Here is a 20,856-nt window from a genome sequence, read left to right on the forward strand (position 1 = left end):
AGAAGAAAATGACTGACTTGTATTTGATCAACCCCCCCTCCACCTTCATTAGAGGGCTGGTGGATCCTGCCATGCTGGTGCAACATGTGCAGGCAAATCTCAATTGTAAATAAAGGACATGCATTCATGTTCCACAGTAGCAACACAAAAAACTACCAGACAGCAAGACAAATAAAGATACAGGGCTTAAAAAGGCAATCTGTCATCAGCACTGAATTGACTATGTGATTAGGCTGTTTTCTCTCTTTGTAGACTGCTCTACTTTTAGCATGTCTGTGATCTGTTCTCCTGTTTCGTACTGAAGAAGAGTGAAGAAGAAAAGTGAAACAGTACAGAAATCTGAAACCCTGTGACAGTAATGTCTGTCTCTCTCACCAAGGAAAGCAGAAGGAGACACAGTGCCGTTGCTACGAGAGACCATGACGCTGATGCCAGTCTCCACGAAAGGAACAGAGAATTCCACAACCTCTGATCTTTCTTCATTGATGGTCAGGGAGCCAATGGCCATGTCAGCTCGCTTGGACACCACCTGGTGAACAGGGGGACAAACGGGGGAATAAAACATCAAAATAACACCCATTCAAACCACTTACATTTGCAGTTACACTGATGCTACCACAGCTTATGTTCTCTAAGTTGACTAAATGAAAGCATATCTGAAAGGTTTGTCTCGACAAAAGTTATTCTGGGGTGACAAGCACCTTGTGTAATACACTTCAAACACTTACTGCAAAAGGGCATAATTACTGTTAAACTATGATGAGCTCTGCCATCTCTCAGACAGTGGTCACGCCCATTTCAGAGAGGAGTCTGCGACACACTGATTCAAAGTCAACTTAAAGTCTAAAAGAATAACGATTGGCTCACCTCTCCCACCATTCCGTTCCACTGTCCGTCTATGTTCTTCCCATGCCTGCCATTGGTCACCAGATAGAGGTCATAGGTGAACCCCACTATTTTAGCCAATCGCTTGAGGACATCAATGCAGAAACCTTTGCAGCAGTGCTTCATGGACTGAATTCCTTCCACCAGGGCACTGTTACAAAAGACGGAGAAAGGCTAAGTGATAGAAGAGAGGACAAGGGAGAGGAGCTTCAGCTGGAAGAAAATGGAGACTGAGAATGGAGTCTGAGAATGGAGTCTGAGAATGGAGTCTGCATTAGTGTGGTAAACTTAGACATCTCCTGATGTGAGTGGAGTGAGTGAATAAACTACAAATGTTTACCAGTGCATTCAGGCACATGAGGACACATACACTTAGTTCTTTGCAGGAAATAATTTCTGAACCACAAAATAATTTCTGAACATGTTTAAAGTAAAATATATTAATTTTCATTTTATGTGAAAATTTATTTTAAAAATTTATATGAATAATCAATCAAATTTTCAGACAATACATTTGTGTCAGGTTTGGAAACAAATGTGCTTAGTTTGTGGTTCTGCTGCATCTGAATAACTTTAGAAAATGATGTAAATATTTTTTACTGACGTGTACTTAATCCTGTGAAACATACTACCGCCATAAATTGTAAAAAAAAATAAATAATAAATTATATATATATATATATATATATATATATATATATATATATATATATATATATATATATATATAAAACTTCAGATTGGTCTCATCCCTGTGCTCTGTTCATGGATGAGATTTTGAAATGTCTGAACAGCTAACACACCAGCCCTCAAACCCCAAAAGCAAAAAATAAACCTATTCTAAATACAAAAACATAACTGTATATTATGCATACATTCAAAGTAAAATCAATTTGGTTTCAACATGTTACACCTTCTTTCAATGAGTATATGTCTCTGGCATCTCTAGATAATAAACTATTATATTTCTTGTTGCCGTCTAGTCCTTGGCAAGAGTCAATATAAAGATTTTGAACACTTTGTCAGTTCTTCACAGAATGAATGTCTCTCCTGATTAAATGAAGCATGCACTGTTTGATTGTTTTTCAGTGTAGGTGTAGGAACTCACTGGTGTAGAAACACTATATATATATCATGTGCTCCAAAACACTGAGTTGCCTGAAAAAGCCTTTTTTAAAAGAACTTCCAGTTTTGTGCATTGACCTGTTGTTGAGTGGCAGGCGGCAGGGCACAGAGTCGCGTATGCAGGAGCCGGTGCCTGGGTCAGCAGCCTCTACGATGACAAAGGGCCTCTCCTCCAGCGTGACCACACGCAGGTGCTGGCTGTCGTCCAGGGGCTTGAGAAAAGGGCCATAGCGCGACCAAGGGGGGTAGCGCAGACGCAAAACACCATTCTCCCACCAGCCTACCTGAATAATGGGAAATATCACTTATACATTATTAAACCACCATTACTCACTAAAGCTATTAATGGTCATGGTAATGGCTTTTCTTCACACACAAATCTGAAAAATATGACTGATTATAAAAAGAGGATTTAAAAGGAGGATTATTTGTATTGATTGGATTGCACTAGTAAATTATGTCTGCCATTTTATTAAATCACAGTCAGGAATTTAAATATGTTAATCCACTGAACACATGAATGAATGAATGGATGAATGAATGAATTAATGAACAACAACTGAGGCTCTCGCCCTCACCTCTTCCCAGCCACGCCCAGCCATGTAGGAGATGACATCCACTAGTGGACTGGCCAAATATCCATCATCATTAAAGGAGTAGTCTCGCCCCGATAGTGTTATGTTACTGAAGTACCTGCACAAGGCACAAAGAGGTAAAGAGAAAGAGAGGAAAAGAGAGAGAGAAGAAGAGAGAGAGGAACAAATTGTGAGTGAAGGAACAAATTAAGGAGAAGAAAGGTGATAAAGAATGGGAAAGTAGTAAAGGGAAGGACAGAGGGAGAGGTAGGGTGATTAAGAGAGAGAGAGCGAGAGCTGGCAGAGATAAAGAGAGAGAAAGATCGGAGTTCCATTAGTCACCTTCCCACTCTGTATATTGTGTGTGTTTTGTGCTGAATGCTTCAGGGACCTTTATATAAACCTCTTAACAATGCTGCCATTGAAAACTAGGGAGATAGTCCTGGATTCTCAATGAATATGAATGCATGAATGAGTTAACCAATGAGGACATGTAGTAGGAAGGAAGGGAGAAAATTGGTTGTCGAGCTCAGGCCTGCAGTGAAAGATCGCATATGTTTGAATGAATCATGTTATGTGTAAGTGAGTAAATGAATGAATGAATGAAGGAATGAATGAGTGAATGATTGTGCAGGCTACCTCAAACAGCAAATAAACATATCTAAGGAAGAGAAACTGGAGAGAAGGGATCACTCTGCCTGTAGTTTCCATCAGGCAATAGACAGCGCACACTAGCCATCTCACCGGTGTCTTGCTTTCAATATTCCACTGTTTAGGGCTCTTAGGATGCCGCTGAGATGTTCGTGCGTGTCTCCATGACAACTGGGCATCCAAGAGCCACGCCGAAACAGGGAAAGCAGAGGAACTCAGAACACCAGTAGAAGAAGAAGAGGTGAAAAAAGGAAGAAAAGGAGAAAATGTCAAAATTCGTTGTTTTCTGCTTCCCTCCACAAATGGGCACTGCCTCTTTCATCTACAATTAGTCTCCCCTCCCCCTCATTTTTGACGATGGGGCTGCAGCTGCTTTGTGTGAGATAAAGCCTCTTTTGGTAGCTTCTCATTTTTATTTTAGCACATTATATTATTGAGTGCTTGCCCCACGTTTTAATGAGATTTGTGTCATAAGTCTTGCTGCTCGAATCCTTGCAAGGAATTGCACTTGAGACGTAATCCATAATTCAGGAAGCACTGTATAAGAGATTTCGTTTATTTCCGTGGATTGGTCAGGATGACTGGTGAAGTAAGCTGTTTGTTTAATGCCCATTTAATGGGCTGGGAAACCAGTGGTGTTACTGGTGAAAGCGGTCTCATTCATCACAGGTAATATGGTTAGAAGTCTGTGGAGATGATGACATAGAGGTGATGAATAACTTTGTTAATGTCAAACACGTTCTTTATTCACCCTGTGTGAAGAAATGTATTCTATCTCAGCCTCTCATGTGCACCTACCAAATAACATCCTTTCACACACACATACACACAAACACACACACACACACACACACACACGCACATACATGCACACACCACCACATTTCAATGCCTTGCCCCCTGCCCACATCAGCGTCACACAGTTCGCAGCAAAAGAACATGAAACAATAAAAATAATTACAGTATGAAATACTTCCTCTGGCCTACATGCATATAAATGACAACGAAGCATCTGACACTTCCTGTAACCCCTCTATGTCTGTCTCATCCACTCAGATTGTCTCTCGCCCCCTGCAATGTTGTCATAGCGACACAGCCATTGACATTATATGTGTTCTGCTAATGCCTTACAATGTGGGGTGAACAAACAGCCTGGCGTGCCATTCCTATCAGAATACAGGTGTCAGTCTTACGCTCACAACAGTACAAATGAACGTGCACATGTAGCCTTGCAGAAGGGGAAGACAAAAAGAAAGGGCAAAGCAAAAAGACAGATGAGAGGCCGAGAACGAGATGGAGTGACATATGAAGCCTCATGTGGTTACCAGAAATGACATAGAGTGAACCAGAGGGATGTAGATTCAAGGCAGGCAAATGAGCAGCAAGACAAAGACTACAGCATGAGGAAGAGGTGATACCAGACCACAAGGAGATATGGTCTAGTGCCAGAGGATGTGAAGAAGTAGAGACACTATCTGGTATATGCATTCGTTCTAGCGCTGGCAGGTGCAGTTTGGCTTCACGCATCAGCTTCACCATGTGTCAGTGTCGCCATGAGCAATGTGGCACAGGCATGTGTGCATTCACAGGCTCCGCCCTCCATGGCCTGAGGATGTCAGCAAGTGATGGGAGACTGACATCAGCATAACCATGTTAGGGATCGGGTGTGATCGATTTATGAGAAATATGGCCAAAGATGGTCCAAAATGGTCCAACAGCAGGGCAACAAATAGCAAGGGGCAGAGGTGGCTGGCACTGGGGGAAGGAGAAGGGGGAATATGGATAGGGGGCCATGTGGAGGTTGGTTGATGTTGAGTATTTAAACATCTGAAACAGTGAAGCAGATTTAATGTCTCTATTAAAGCAGCATTCATACGGTGATGAGCAGCATTTTCTCTCTGCTGTGTGTGTGTGTGTGTGAGTGTGTGAGGGTGCGTGTATGTGTGTGTTTGTGCGTGCATGCTTGTCTGTGTGTGTGCTTGTCTGCGTGCATGCGTGCGTGTGTATGTGCATGTGCATGTGTGTGTGCAATCGTGAATGTGCAGGTGTGTGCATGCTTGCATGCGCATATGCATGCATGCGTGTGTGTGCATGCGTGTGTGCGTGCATGCGTGTATGTGTGTGTGAATGTGTGTGTCTGTTTGTGTGTGTGTATATGCTTGCATGTCCACGTGCATGTGTGTGCATGTGTATGTCTGTGTGTGTGTGCGTGTTTGTGTTTGTGTGTGTGGGTGTGTGTGGGTGTGTGTGTGCGAGCACACATTTACTGGTGACAAAATGTACTTCACAGAGCATTTCAGTATGCCCCTCCCACCAAAACCAACAAGTGGTCTAAGTGCTAAACAGCCCCAGGTTTGAATCCCACATGCACTGTGCTCTTTTGGCTTCGGGTCTTTGCCAGCACACATGGTTCTGCTCACACTAGGAGAAAAGCACGACATGATCTCTCTCACCTCTGCCATGAAGCAAGACAATATACCGGCATTGTGAGCCACCTGACAACACTGTTTGGCAGGTAGTTTATAAACCAGGGGCTGGCCTACCTTTTTACATTGAGAAATGCTATATTTGTGTGTGTGTGTGTGTGTGTGTGTGTGTGTGTGTGTGAGCGTGATGACATGTCTGAGATGGTTAGGGAGATCTGTACTCTGCTGGTGACAGCCAGTGATATTTCCCAATGCACTCTGCCACCATATCCAATTATCCTATTTACATGCAAAACGACACTGAACGCGTGCCTCTTTAGAGTCGGCCGTGGGGGAGACGTGAGTGGAGGAGAAACGGGGGATGAGACGGAGCTTGGAACTGACAAAAGAGGAGAGCTTGAAGGAGACACAGAGCCAAGAGAGAGAGACAAAGAGATGAGATCAAAGATGAGGCCGTAGTGTGGTGATGGGGGAAGTGAAGATAGGGAACAGGATGAAGGAATGTACAGATTAAAAGAGAGATGAGCAAGAGAGAGGGGCAATGAGAGAAGCAGAGATGTGGGGAAGGCAGTGAGTGAGGCAGCAGCAAAGAAAGAGTGACAGAATCAGACACCAAAAACATCTAATCAAGCACAGAGTAATAAAAAAGACAAAAAAAAACAAAAAACAAAGCAAGACAAACAGAAGAGAAAGAGAGAGAGAGAGAGAGAGAGAGAGAGTTTAGTGGATAACAGAGTGTGAATAACAGCAGTAATCTGGCCAAAGAGATACAAGAGAGGCAGTAGGTTAGCATTTATTACACTCCATTATCTTATGCAGTAGCAAAAAGTCAGCAGTAGGGGGCAACAAGTCTGTAGCATTAGCCCCAGTCCATTCACCAGCTGTCTTCTTCTCTTATACACGCAACACTGTCTGTGTCCAATGACCCATTTTTTCTTCACAGCTGGACTTGTCTTAAATAATGAGAAAATCAGTTTAACTGCTCCCAGATCAGGTATACTGTAAAGGGCACATCAGAGTAGTGTAAATGCTTATGACTCTAATGAAAATATTTTTACCAAGTGTGTGGACTGTGGGCTTTAAGACTGGAGTAAGGGGACAAGTTCAAAGTAAACGTTTTGTAAAAAAAAAAAAAAAGAAAAGAAAATTGATCTGATGATAAAGAACATTTAATACATTAAAGTTTAAGTTTCTCCACTGAACCTTCCTTTGAGCTCAGCATTCCTGGTGACATGTTAAATGACAGGCTTAAAACCCATTATGATCCTTTCAGTTTAGGACTGAGTGACAGGAATGCTACAATGAAAGCACTTTTCCATTAAAAGACAAGCCAGCATTGTGGTTTAATGCCTCTGACTGGAATGGAAAGATTTACGAGACCTATGACTGACAGGAAAATCAACAAATCCTGCAGTATCTGCTGTCTAATGCAGAGGTGGAGAGGGGTAGAGTAAGATGGAGAAAGATGTAGAGAAGTGGACAGAGATGAAGAGAGGTAAAGATAGGTGGAAAGAGAAGGAGAGAGGTGGAGAAAGTCTGAGAGAGGTGGCGAGAGAAGGAGAGAGGAGGAGAGAGTTGGAGAGTGATGGATAGAGATGTACAGAGACAGAGAGGATGAGAGAGGTGGAGAGAAGTGGAGAGAAATGGAAAGAGATGTAGAGAGGTGGAAAGAGAAAGAGAGAAGTGGAGAGCAGAAGAGGAACAAAGAATGAGACTCCTTTAGAAACCAGTGGTACCCAAAGAGGTTGCAACTTTGTGGAACCATGACACACTGAAATGTTGCTTGAAGCAGTTTTTAACATGTAATAGAATATTACCTTTCATCATTTTATTTTCCTTATCATTTATCAAACCTAAATGTGATTTAAGAAATTTTAAGGCAAGCAAAAAAATCAATCAGCATGATGAACCATTTTCAGAACCACATTTTAAAATAGAACAATCGAGTTCTTGAAGCAAAGAAACTCTTTTCTTGGCAAATCGAGATGGTGAACTTTTTCACGTTGCAAATAGTAGATCAATATCTAGCTTCTGCTTGATATATATTGAATACAGGAGAAGTACTGGTTCTGCTTGATATGGTCATTCTGAATACGTTTTCAAATCTTTCCATTATTAATCCAGAAGATGGTTTGATTTTCTTTCACGGTTGACCTATATTATTTCCTATATAAGTAGGGTAATATCAGTCAGTTTACGTGTAATTTAGCATGAAAAAAAGGAAACGAATGTACTGTTTGGACCCTCGGGGCTATCAAGATGCTATTACACTCAGCATGCCATGCGTCTAAAACACGTTATTTCAAAATCTGTGGATATTTACTACTGGTTCTTAGCCCAGGTCCTGAGGGACTCTACCACACACAACACCACATACTTCAGTGCTATTCTTGCTCTGCCACAAGTGATAAAACCTATTAGCTAGTGATCAAGTGTGACAATGATCCAAAACATTTCAATGACCCCCTCCACTTCAAACCAGCATGTTCTGGCTGACAGTGATATGTGAAGCACACACCCTCAAAACATCTTGTCCCACATTACCTGATCCTGTCCCGCACCCTCTGTGTGTGGTTGCCATCTGTCACGCAGTTCCCAGCAAAGCCTGTGCCTCTGGCACCACCATACTCCCTGCGTAGAGCCATGGCACCATGCGTCAGTACCGACACACCCTTAGCAATGCGCCGACGGGGCTCATCTCGCCATCCCTGTGGTCGAACGGTAAACAGAGCCTTAGGAAGACCCTCCACTCCCAGTCCCGACAGAGCAGGCCCCACGGCAAACCACATGTGTGAGGGCGTGGCCTGTCCCGACAGCCATGCCGCCTTAAAAATTTGTTCCGCCTCTTCATGTGAGCAGTACAGGAGCCGCACCTACAAAAAACAGTAAAACAAGATTGAGGATGTTATGTGACAGTGGTAAAAGATCATCAGAACCTAAGACACCAAGTTATTCGCTCTTCACACTATTGTTATACACATATACAACGCTACAGCTACTCAGCAAATCAAGGTCTCACTGCACATTTGACAAGCAAGGTCAGCTGTGAACATTTGTTTAGAAGCCTTCTTCGATCTGTAGTAGGCAACTGTTTCCCAGAGGTCTGTGCAGCCTTCTCAGACAGAAAATGAAAATCTTGAAGAAGATCTATCCAGAGGACTCATTATGAGGCAGTGTAGTTCTTCAATAAAATGGTTGATTATCAGTGCTGTAGACATTAAACATCGGTTTTCTAAACAAACACATATTGCGAAGATATTCACTTGTGTTTCAGAACTGCAATGTTGGAACCCAAAGGAGAAGAATGAAGAATCTTGAAGATATTCTTTCTACCAGGGTGGAAAATACATACAAACCAAATTCTTCAATAAGAATTACAATACAGCGATCTACCAACTCACTGCTTGCATTCTCTCATATCATCAAAATTGCATGGCAGAAGGTTTTCCAAACATGCCTGTTTCCCAGACCCAGATTAAGCTTCCAGATAGACTAAAAAGAACTTCTAGTTGTGATTCGTCATTTGTACTGCAATGCACTGCAAGCTTCTAGGAAACCTGCTTTTAGTGACAGAAAGCAAGGATTAACAAACATGCATCATTAGTTTAATAAGACATATCACATAATACATTTAATGAGTCTTGAGAAGTACTCGGAGACTGGAATATGCAAACATCGATGGAAATTTTATTACAATGAAAGTGAACACTTACTCACATTACAGCCCCACAGTGACTGTTTTTAATATACTTCTGTATCCAAAGACAAAGTAAAAATAATTAATGAATGGTCTTGTCTTTTTGGTTTATAAAATCTACATATTTATGGATAAAACTCACAAATTAGTAAAAAAATAGTTTTATAGATAGAGAACACTGTCTAAACAAGGAAGAGTGTGGTCTCAGCTGCCATTTATTATGCATATGGATGAATCCACATGGGTAAAGAAATGACTGACATTTTGTCACATCATGAAATGTAAATATCACAAACTGTCGGTTAATACTAGAGGAGTAGCAGACTGGCATCATAGATGCTGCCTCAGGGATTAGTTGCATTCCCTAGTATAAAACCTATCTCATCCATAATAACAGTTAGTTTTAAAAGGATGTGTAATTTGACGAGTGTGGTGTGCAAGAGAAGTGCCAAATGCAGCAGACTATAAAGTGAGATTGGTGTCTTAAAATGGAACTAGGTCACACTAAATTTCCGAGAAACATTAGCACTCAAAACATATTATCCCTATGAAAGGTATAGAGGTATAAGTACTATGGTACCTTCAAAATAGTTCTTAGCTGATAGAAATCATGACTAAAAGCTAAACTTTAGTTTAACATGGGCCACTTTCAATGGTTTTACTGCAGCTTTAATTACTGTAGATTTAATGAATAGGAATTTTTGAATTTTAAGTGAATATGAATAATCTTTGCTATATGTAAAGAGCTTAAACTCTATATAAAGAGTTAACCTGTAGAGGCAGACGTGTTTACTCTCCTACCATCACAGTGCAATGCTTTATGGACAACTATGTCAATCAAATCATGTTACTCAAAGAAAAAGTATTCTCTAATGTATTCTCTATTAAGGGGTTATATTAATCTTTCCTAAAAGAATAAAAACACCACATTTAGAACCTCAAAGCACAGTTCTTTGGTATTGTCATCCAAAATGAAATTTGGCAATTCAAATTTTCCAGGACAGTGTGACATGAAAGATTTCAAATAGGGCAACATTAGTAGTGGCAGTTCCATCTTCCCATCCCACTCTCAGTTCACTCAGCACTGATCCCAATTTGGACTTCACTCTTTAATAACCTGCCACTGTAATTTTTTGCAAATCTGTTTGACTGCACAGGAGACACGGTGACTTGCAGTTTGGTTTGTCCCCCAAATCAAAACACTGATTAGGGTCTTGAAAGTCCAGGTGCCTGGACACTGAGGAGAATTAATCAGTCAAGTCACTGAATGTAGAAAATCCCTTCTTGTGCTGCCAGCCTGTGGAAGATTGAGTTGGTCACCTTTGGGTCAGATGGGAACTGTCATTTAATGTCACACTGCTCAGTAACATTACAGATGCCATCTCCCCTCTCGTAGGCTCTGTGACCCCCTTCTCTTCACATAAAGGGCATGGTTTGAGTTGAGAGAAAGACAGACATGGGGAAGGAAAGAGAGGAAGACAGGAAAAGAGTGAAAAAAGAGTAAGCAACTAAAGGGAAATAGGAAGAAAGCCAATGATACGACCTTAGCGGATAACACAGAGGGGTACAAAAAGTACAGAAACATGAGATGAATGGAAAGGTCAAACAAGAAAGACATGAAAGGTTTACACTCAGAGTAATGGCAGAGAGTTACGGAAACAGCATATAGGAGAAACTTTTGAAAGACTTTGTGGTCTGGCACTAGTGACCTGACATTAATTATTGTAGGAAATGATGATGTTAGACAGGCTTAGTGTCATTACATCAACAGGTTATTCCTCTTTTCATTTTTACATTCATATTACAATTAGTAACCAAGACAAGTTTGACAAAACAATTGTTAATTGTGAAGCATCATCAAATTGAAGTAAGAAGAGTAACTGAGACAGAGAGTGTAGTCACTGCATTGTTAAAAGACACACAAAAAAATAGAAAGTAACAGGGACAGTACTAGTATAAAAAACATCCAGTACAGCCAGCAAATGGGTCAGGAGGGTTGTTGTTTTGTTTTTTTTTGTTTACTGTAACTACAGCGAAAGGTAAAATAACAAAGTTAAACTGTGAGACCATCTTCTACTGGTTTCTCCTCATTCTCATCCACTTCTTACCTAAGCCTCATTCGTTCCTCACCTGAGCCTCATTCTCCTTCAGCAGTCTGCGGGTGCGTGCTCCACCGGGGTCGTCCGTCACATTGAGCATCACCGTGTTCTTCCTCTCCCAGCCAATGAATGAGCCATCTGTTATGCCCTCCACCATGGCCAGAAAGTCCTCATAGCCATGATGACGGGTGGTAACCACAGAGAAGGCTGTCCAATCGAATTCCTCCAGCACCTCGAAGATGACCTCCAACTGCAGAGCCGTGGAGCAGGAGAACTGCAGGTAGACTGAGCCGCTCTCCTGAGGACAGGCGGAGAACATCAGAAGCATACTTTAGAGCTTCATAAAACCTCATAAGTGTTTCTTACATCACTGTCACCTAAAATAGCAGAAGGCACACTGCCTGTAGAAGATCCCAGGACTGGTTTGCACTTTTCCTTATTAGCCAGCTAGCTTTTATCTTAATTTTAATCCTGTTGTTCTGTCGGAACTCTTTTATGTGGTTGCTCAGTGTTTAAGGTGCTTGACTAGTAATCAGAAAGTTTCCAGTTCCAGCCCCACCACCAACAGTTCCAGCCCCCCCACCAACAGGTTACCACTGTTGGGCCCCTGAACAAGACCCTTAACCCTCAGTTGCTTGAATTGTGTTCAGTCATAACCTTAAGTTGCTTTGGATAAAAGTGTCACCCAAATGCTGTAAATGTATAATTCTCTCCCACTTACTGAGCTTAATGCCCACACCATATGACACAGCCATTCTTAATGCCCACACTGTGTGACACAGCCATTCTTAATGCCCACACCATGTGACACAGCCATTCTTAATGCCCACGCCATGTGACATAGCCATTCTTAATGCCCACACCGTGTGACACAGCCATTCTTAATGCCCACACCATGTGACACAGGGCATTTGTAGCTGTTCATAAGGCCAGGTATCACGAGACATTATGTATCCTTGTCTGGTTCAAGGACACTCAGTTCAGCATGGCACTGTTTTTTGGAGCTCAGGAAGATGACCATTCTAGTACGTAATGAAGGAGATTTATTATACTGACACCAAGTCTGTATGTTTATTACATTGATACCAAGTCAGTATGTTTGATCGTGAAATGTGGCAATGCTTCCCTTGACACCTGGTAATGGAAAACCCATACATCTTCATCATATACTTTGTGAATGCAGAAGGATGCTTGTTTTATGCCTACTGGCAAGTAATGCTACTCGCCGCAAACACAATTAACGGTTGTATTTTCTAAAAGCTGTTGTTCTTTTTTACACCTGTGGGTTCTTGAAAGGAGTAGATTATCATTATCCTGAAACAGCATGTTCTGGTCCGTCAGGCAAAGCACAGCTGCTGAAATAAAAATAAAAAAATTTGCAAATGTTTTGATGACAGCAAGTGATTATCTAATCAATTGAGATCATGAATAAAGAGCTTATCTTATCTGCAGATTATACACCTAGCAGTGATAAGATAATTGCCTCAACTGCTTTCAGTATTACCCTAAATATAAAGACTCAAGTCATTTTATCATTGTATTTTAACATGTTTATCAGTATTCTTTCATGTACTGAAGTATTTAAAGTCTAATTAGACAAAGATCTGCTTCACCTATTAATAAGCACTCAGAACACCCTGTTTTGGATGCTACATACATAAATTCTAAATGTCACAACACAAAATCTGTTTAGCAGTCATCTCATGTAGATCACATAAACACTGCCTTACCACTTTGGATAAGCACAGTGGAGACAGGGTGTGACGGGGAGATGAACCGAAGCAATCAATTTGTCTATTTCAAATACCAACTCAATCAAAGTGCCTCAAACCCAGAGAGGAAAATCTTGTGCCTGTAGTGTAGCACTAACACCTCACCTCTACATTTAAATCAAGAACTACTTAGCATAAAAATCTCTCTGTGCTTACTGAAATGCTACAACTTGCAAAGATGTCAAATTGAAATAGGTCAAGTTGCACAGCACCAGTTTTATCTGATTCAAATCTGGCAATAAGTTTGGGACATGCGTAAAAGTGATGTGTGTACATGAGAATAATGTTTGGAGGGAAATAAAGCTACAGACCTACATTGTGTGTGTGTGTGTGTGTGTGGACATCCCATTTCCAAGCCATGGAAATAGCCACACCTTTACAATATGGATTTGGCCATACCTTTACAACTGTGAAAATCTCCAATCTTTGGGGAAGCCTTTCCACAAGATTTTGGAGTGTGACTGTGTAAATTTGTGCCCACCTAAAAGATGAGGTCAGGTGCTGATGTTGGATGCTAGCTGGATGTTCTAATTCACCCCAAACATGTTCAGTATAGTTGAGGTCAGAGCTCTGTCAAGGCCACTGGGCGTACTCACTTTGTCCACAGGCAATGCTACATGTAGCATTAGAGTTACTCTTCACTAAAACTAAAGGGCTTAGCCCAAACCAGGGGTATCAATAGGGGTAGGCAAATTTTTCAATGCCATGCCTCATCACAGGTTGATTAAATCAATGTACACTACTGTCAGGTTAAAGGTTATGCTGCCCAAGGTTCTGAGCCTTCTCCTTTGACTTCTTACTCACTAAGTATGAAGAGAGTGACATATGTGATATTCTTGCAAAGCAGAATAAAAATGAGTTTGAGGTTGAGATTTTACATATATTAGGTTACTGAAGGGCCAATAGATAAGTAACTAAAAATGGGTGTTTACTGTTAATGAACATATGAACCGATAATGTTATCTAAGCTAAGATTCGGCCTTCTTTCTTATCTAAGATAAGATTCTGCTTTAGGTAACTAACTTTAGCTATGTAGCTAAATGTATTGATATTTTATAAAAGTATATGGCTTGGTCAAATGACTGATGACTGATGATTTAGGTAAGATTACTAAAAAACATCATCAAACAATGCAATGCAAATTCAAAGACAGAATGGGGCTTTGCCCCAACCCTGACTCAAGTGTCTATATCCTTTCTTTTGAAAAAGGGCAAAGATCCTATTTCTTACACTTCAAATAGACCCTTGTCTGTTTTAAATGTTGACAAGAAATTTCTGGCCAGAGGTTTGGTATTGTGTCTAGAGAATTTTATTCCCAATATAATTTCACAGGGCCAAAATGGCTTTGTTAAGGACCATCAGATTTTTGTAACATTGGTACGGTTTTGAATGTCATCTTTACAAAACATTCCTCTTCTGTACCAGAGCTCGTCATCTGTCTGGATGTGGAAAAGGCATTCGTTCAAGTAGAGTGCATTTACCTCTTTACAGTGTTACAGAGATTTCGATTTGGAATTTATATCCTGGATAAAATTTATATCCTGGACAAATTTATATCCTGGATAAAATTATGATACACTTCCCCTCAATCCAGTGTTTATACTAATTGTGTCAAATCAGATTATTTTCCTTTGTCCTGTGGGATCAGACAGTGATGTCCCTTATCTCCTCTGCTTTTTGACCATGCCATCAAACCACTGCCAACTGCACTGAAATCTCTACTCTCTTCCAAGGAATCACCCAATCAGGTATTGAGCTGAAATTGTCATTATATGCAGATGACTTGCTATTATATGTGACAGACCCAGTGAGCTGCCTTCCCTCAATCTTATCACTTTTGTAGACGTTTGGCTCTTTTTCAGGATATAAAGTGAATTTACAGAAAAGTTATCCAGTTAATTTACTAGCACTATCTCTTATTCAATCGGTCTTTCCCTTTAAATTTGCTAAACTGTGTTTAGATATTTGGGGATACAAATATGTCATGCTTACCCTCCCTCTTCCACACAAACTTTTCGCCTTTATTTATTAAATTCAAGATGTATTTACAGAGGTGGAGATCTCTTCCTCTGTCTTTACTAACCAGAGTAAACAATACAAAAATTAGATTTATTTTTTGGTTCAAACTATTTCTTTATTTTTGCCTAGAATATTTTTCAAATCCCAGGACCAACTTACTGACACTTTGAGTCTGAAAATCATTTTTACAGAGATTTAGAGCTGATGGGTGGCTTTTTCTCCCAAATAGTTTGTTTTATTGGTCAGCCCACATCCATAAGGCACTCCACTGGCTTCAGTCTCCAGGGTTGCCATGGTATAGGTTGGAGGCACACTCTTGTGTCCCATCCTCTGTGCTTGCACTCAAGCTCTCAAACTTGACCAACAATCCACTTGTGGTTTCCACTCTCCACATTTGGTTCCAGTTCAGGCATCATTTTAAGTTTCTGTCATCTTCTACAATGATGCCTATACTAGACAATCATTTATTTTCCCCAGCTTTGACTGATACAACCTTTAGAACAAGAGAGAGGTATTAGGTCTTTTCACTGCCTTTATAATGACAGTACCTTTCATAGTTCTGCTCAATTGTCTGCTGACTTTAGTCTGCCCTCTTCACATCTATTTTGTTATTTTCAAGTTGGAAATGTTGCTTTTTCTTCCTTTTCAAATATACCAGTTTTCCTACTGGACAACTTTGGAAGACCTTTTGATACTAGACCTTTCCCAAAAAGGATATTGTTGTGGTTTATTGCCTTGGATATATGTACCTTGGATAAGATCAAGAGAACCTAGGAATGTGAGTTAGATACCGCTTTTACTGAACACTGCTGGGACAACGCGATAAGCAGAATACAATCCAGTGCACCTTGTGCCAGACTTCCAATGATCCAGTTCAAAGTATTACATAGAGTTCATCGTTATAAGTCTCAGCTGTCTAAATTCTACCCTAATGTAATCAATGAACACTGTGATAAATGCTCTGCCTCACCATGTTCTTTATGTCATATGTTTTATTTCTTTCCCAATATACCTAAATTTTGGTCTGTTTCTTTTGGGATAATGACTTAATGAGAGAATTCCCTAACTAATTCTGCTGAAAAGAATTACAGGTAATCAATGGCATCGATTTTGAGTTATTATACCTTGCTTTACTTAAACAGTCCTTCAGTTTGAACTTGCTGTCTGCCCATGTTTGGACTGGGCTAAAATGGGATTAGTTGCTTGGCTAGCCCAAGGCTTGGAATGGAGTCTGTAGACATTCCAGGAGAAGGGAGAGAGCTTTGCTGCCTGCTCCAAAACTTGCCCCTTTTTGGAGGTCTCCGTTGATTTCATAGGCTAACTCCTAACATGCAGATTACCTGGGATCATTTGGCATTCTCTAATTTTATACCTATTCTGAAGATCCTAGACTAATTGCCACTGGCTGGCCAATAGTATATGGCTTGATGGTATGACTGATGACTCTTTCTCTGCTCCCTTTAGGTAAGATTACTGAAAAACACTGTCAAACAGAACTTCAAAGTTTAAATCTGGTTCTTCTAGGGGAAAAACATTTTATGGCTTATGTCATTGGGGACTCTAGACCCCTGTGATATGAAAAAAAGAAAAAAGGTCCACCTTTGTCATCCTTGTAGTTAAAGAATTTTAAAAATCTGCTAAAAATAAAATTAGGTTTACTGGGCATACATTATGAGAGTAGCCAAACACAACCCTTTGCCAACAAATGAATAAACAAAAAACTTTTATTTAAGAAAATAAAGTAAAACTTGAGAGATCTTCTTTGTGATAAGTTCTTAACTTTAGTTTCTCTTTTTAATTCTTTTTCTTTCTTAGTTTTCTACTCATGGGAAACTTTACTTTCTTGTTCTTACGAAATTAATTTCACTTTTTCTTTTCCTTTTACTAACCTAACTTTTTCTAAACCACTTTTGAGTTTAATAGGTAAGTCCCAAAGGGTGGAGGTCTGTATTTATGTGCTCTTTTAGGTTCATGAATATTCATTTTAGGTTCATGCATATTACTTTTCTTTGTCTCAAATGATAAAGGGAGTTTCCTAGGCAAGATTTACCACAAAGAAAATTAAACCAAAACAAAATAAAATAAGTTAATTCTTGCATACATCAAGGTCATAACACAAAAAATGAAACATTGTACCATGCAGATTAACATGATATATCTAATTACCTTTTTTTGTTAACTCTTTGACTGGATACTAGAAAAATTGACAAATCTGTTTTCTTCTAGATGGTTCATATAAGGTTATCAGTAAACACAATTAGAAGGGGTTAACAATCCTGTAGGCAACAGGCATGATGTAAGAGAATGGTAATAAAGAATTTTAAAAAACAATGGACAAGATCCAAAGAAAAATAATCACAAATGCTGTCATTCAATGCTAACCAGACATTACTTGATGTTGTTACACAATTTGAAGTCATTGTGAATGCAAAGTTAAACCTTTATGTTATTACTTGTAGATCATTATTTCAGCAGGAGAAACATGACATTACAACACTTCTCAGGTGGCACTGTGGGTCTATCGGCAGTGGTGGCTCAGTGGTTAAGGTACTTGACCAATCAAATATTTGGCAATTCAAGCTCCACCACTGCCAAGTTACCATTGTTGGGTCCCTGAGCAAGACCCTTAATCTTCAATTACTCAAGTGGTATTCAGTCTTAATCATAAGTCACTTTGGAGCTAAATTCTGTAAATGTCTATGATATAAAAATTGTTTAATAAATGACAACTGCAAAGAAAATTGTCCCCCCATAAAATTCCAATGTTCTGGGAATGCCTGAGGAGTGTTCTTCCATCTTGTTGGTGAAATGGTCAAGGGGTACCCTGATAAGCCATGTTTATGATGCAGTGGGTTAGGTATACAGGCAATAAGGATGTTCTGGTCACTGTGAAACTGAGAGTCCCAAAGGAATGCGGTGACAGAGGTTAACCTTAAGAAAATTGTTTTTTTTAATCCAAAAAGAAGGAGTAGCTATTTAACTACACCATTATCACCCCTCCACCAAACTTTACTATTGGCACTATACTTTCTGGTTGGTAGGGTTCTCCTGGCATGCATCAAACCCAGATTTGTCCATCAGATTGCTATATAGCGAAGCATGATTCATGCCTCTAGAAAACATATAGTGGTCTGGTTTTCACCATTCCAGCTGACAGGTAGGATTGCACATTGTGATCTTTGGCTTTTGTGCAGCTGGTAGGCCATGGAAACCCATTTCATGAAGCTTTGCATACACAGTGCTATGTCTGAGCCAGTGTGACTCTCTTGTTTCAAACTCTCACTGTTACTGAGGTAGGCAGGCAGTGTTAAGGGCCCTGCCTTAGGGACCACACTGGAGACAGAATGAGTGGTGTAACCTAAGAGAACTATTCCCTTGTCCAGGGAGTGAATGCTTTCTTGATACTGTGTCTCATACATTTCAAATTCAAGTATGAGAAGAGCTCTCTGGATTCCCATCCTGCCTTTAACGAAGCTGCTATCATCTTCATAAGCTCTCCTTATGTAGTCTGTATATTCCAAGTACACTGCTCTGGAAAATACTGTACTTTGCAACTGAAAAAGTGCTGGCAACCCTCGGACGCCAAGCTTGCAAATTTGAAACAAGTGTAGGACACATTAAAGATGAGCTCTACGCCATAATTGTGTTAGCAGGCCTTCTGGTTAAAAATTCATTGCACCGGACATGAACCAGAAGCTTTGTGAGTTATAGCTCAATCAGTCAAACAATAAAAAGTAATAAGCCCAATAATAATAATAATAATAATAATAATAATAATAATAATAATCTTTTAAAAATCATTATGGTTTAATCTTTAGAACTCTTCATTCAGTGAAGTAGTTGCATATTTGCCAAAGATAAATATCTTCTGATGAATTTCTTTGTAATTTCAAGAGCCTAGAATTATAACATAAACAGACTTTCTAACTCTGTTCATGGTCCTGTTCTGTCCCACTTTTCTGCTGTTCTTGTGCCAGTACAATGTGCATAGATGACTGCATCATATCATTACACAACAGTATTTAACCACATGACTTAATTAATTAAACCAATTAAACAACCCCTCCATGTCCAGGTTGGTGGCCCATAAAGACTCAAAGTAAATCTCTGGAGAGGTGCCCTGCCCTGCCTGCATTAACTCGTCTCCTAAGCACCCGCCCTCTCCTGACAATCCTCAATGGAGCATTGTTCTTTTCTGTGCAGTTAATTAAAGCACATGATTTGCTCCAGATAACACCAGACAGGTGGTTGGACACTTATGTGCATTTAACTGGTCATCTCAGATCAGCTGAAATCATATTAAACAGCATGCAGCAGCAAACAGTGACACAAAGCAGGAGAGGCTGAATTATTCAAGGGTAAGTTTGTTCAAGGCCTCCTGAAGAATTCTTACAGCCTATGCTGTACTAAGTGTGAAATATGGTAGAGAGAGCTGACATGTCTATAAATGCCTTACACACTGTGTGCACAATTATTAGGCAAGAGAGTATTTTGACCATATCATCATTTTTATGCATATTTTCCAACTCCAAGCTGTATAAACGTGAATGCTTATTGGATTTAAGCATATCAGTTGATGTGTATTTGTGTAATGAGGGAGGGTGTGGCCTAAGGAGATCAACACCCTATATTAATGTGTGCATAAATATTAGGCAGCTTCTTTTCCTAGGCAAAATGGGGGGAAAAAAAGAGATTCCAAAAAGTCAAAAATTGTAAAAAGTCTTTCAAAGGGATATAGCACTCTTAAAACTGCTAAGATATTGGGGTGTGATCACAGAACCATCAAACTTTTTTTGCAAATAGTCAACAGGGTTGTAAGAAACGAGTTGAGAAAAAAAAGATCTAAATTGCCAAAGATTTGAGAAGAATCATACATGAAGTGATCAGGAACACATTATCCTCCAGTGCTGTCATACTCCAGAACTACAACCTATGTTGAGTGCCCAGAAGTACAAGGTGTTCAGAACAATGAGACCTGGCCAAGGTATGGAAGGCTGAAACCCGACCACCACTGAACAAGACACATAAGTTGAAACGTCAAGACTGGGCTAAGAAATATCTGAAGACAGATTTTTCAAAGGTTTTATGGACTGATGAGACAAGAGTGACTCTTGACAGACCAGATGGATGGGCCCGTTTTCTGGATCAGTAATGGGCACACAGCTCCACTTCAACTCAGATGCCAGCAAGGTGGAAGTGGGGAAATGCGACAAGCTGGTATTATTAAAGATGAGCTAGTTAGACCTTTTTGAGTTGAAGATGGACTCAAAATTAACTCCCAAACCTACTGCCAGTTTTTAGAACACACTTTCTTCAAGACGTTTTACAGGAAAAAGTCTGCATCTTTCAAAAAGACCATTTTTATGCAGGACAATGCTCCATTGCATGCATCGAAGTACTCCCCTGTGTGGCTGGCCTTAAAGATGAAAAAATAATGACATGGCCCCCTTCCTCACCTACAGTACAGCTCTCTGAACAGTGTCCGGGAGGCTGTGGTTCCTGCTTCACAAAAATGTGATCGTCCACTGAAGAAACTGACACACTCCATGAATGGAAGGCTTATGACTGTTACTGAAAAGAATGGTGGCTATATTGGTCACTGATTTT

General features: G+C 40.1%; 1 protein-coding gene across 2 annotated transcripts in view; it reads right to left on the bottom strand.

Annotated features, from left to right (window-relative positions):
- The window catches only part of grin2da (glutamate receptor, ionotropic, N-methyl D-aspartate 2D, a), a 45,087-nt gene that overhangs the window by 22,850 nt on the left and 1,381 nt on the right, over positions 1-20,856 (bottom strand). The window contains exons 2-7 of one of the 2 annotated variants that reach the window (XM_035529242.1): positions 11,490-11,756; positions 8,207-8,535; positions 2,589-2,703; positions 2,089-2,294; positions 868-1,036; positions 376-529 (exon numbers count right to left, since the gene is read on the bottom strand). In XM_035529242.1, coding sequence (XP_035385135.1) covers positions 376-529; positions 868-1,036; positions 2,089-2,294; positions 2,589-2,703; positions 8,207-8,535; positions 11,490-11,756 — 1,240 coding nt within the window. Of the gene's footprint in view, positions 1-375; positions 530-867; positions 1,037-2,088; positions 2,295-2,588; positions 2,704-3,329; positions 3,643-8,206; positions 8,536-11,489; positions 11,757-20,856 lie in introns of those variants that run through there. The other variant, XM_035529243.1, reaches the window with a different exon arrangement.

This window comes from Electrophorus electricus, chromosome 8 (genome assembly GCF_013358815.1).
Source record: "Electrophorus electricus isolate fEleEle1 chromosome 8, fEleEle1.pri, whole genome shotgun sequence".
Taxonomy (NCBI): Eukaryota; Metazoa; Chordata; class Actinopteri; order Gymnotiformes; family Gymnotidae; genus Electrophorus; species Electrophorus electricus.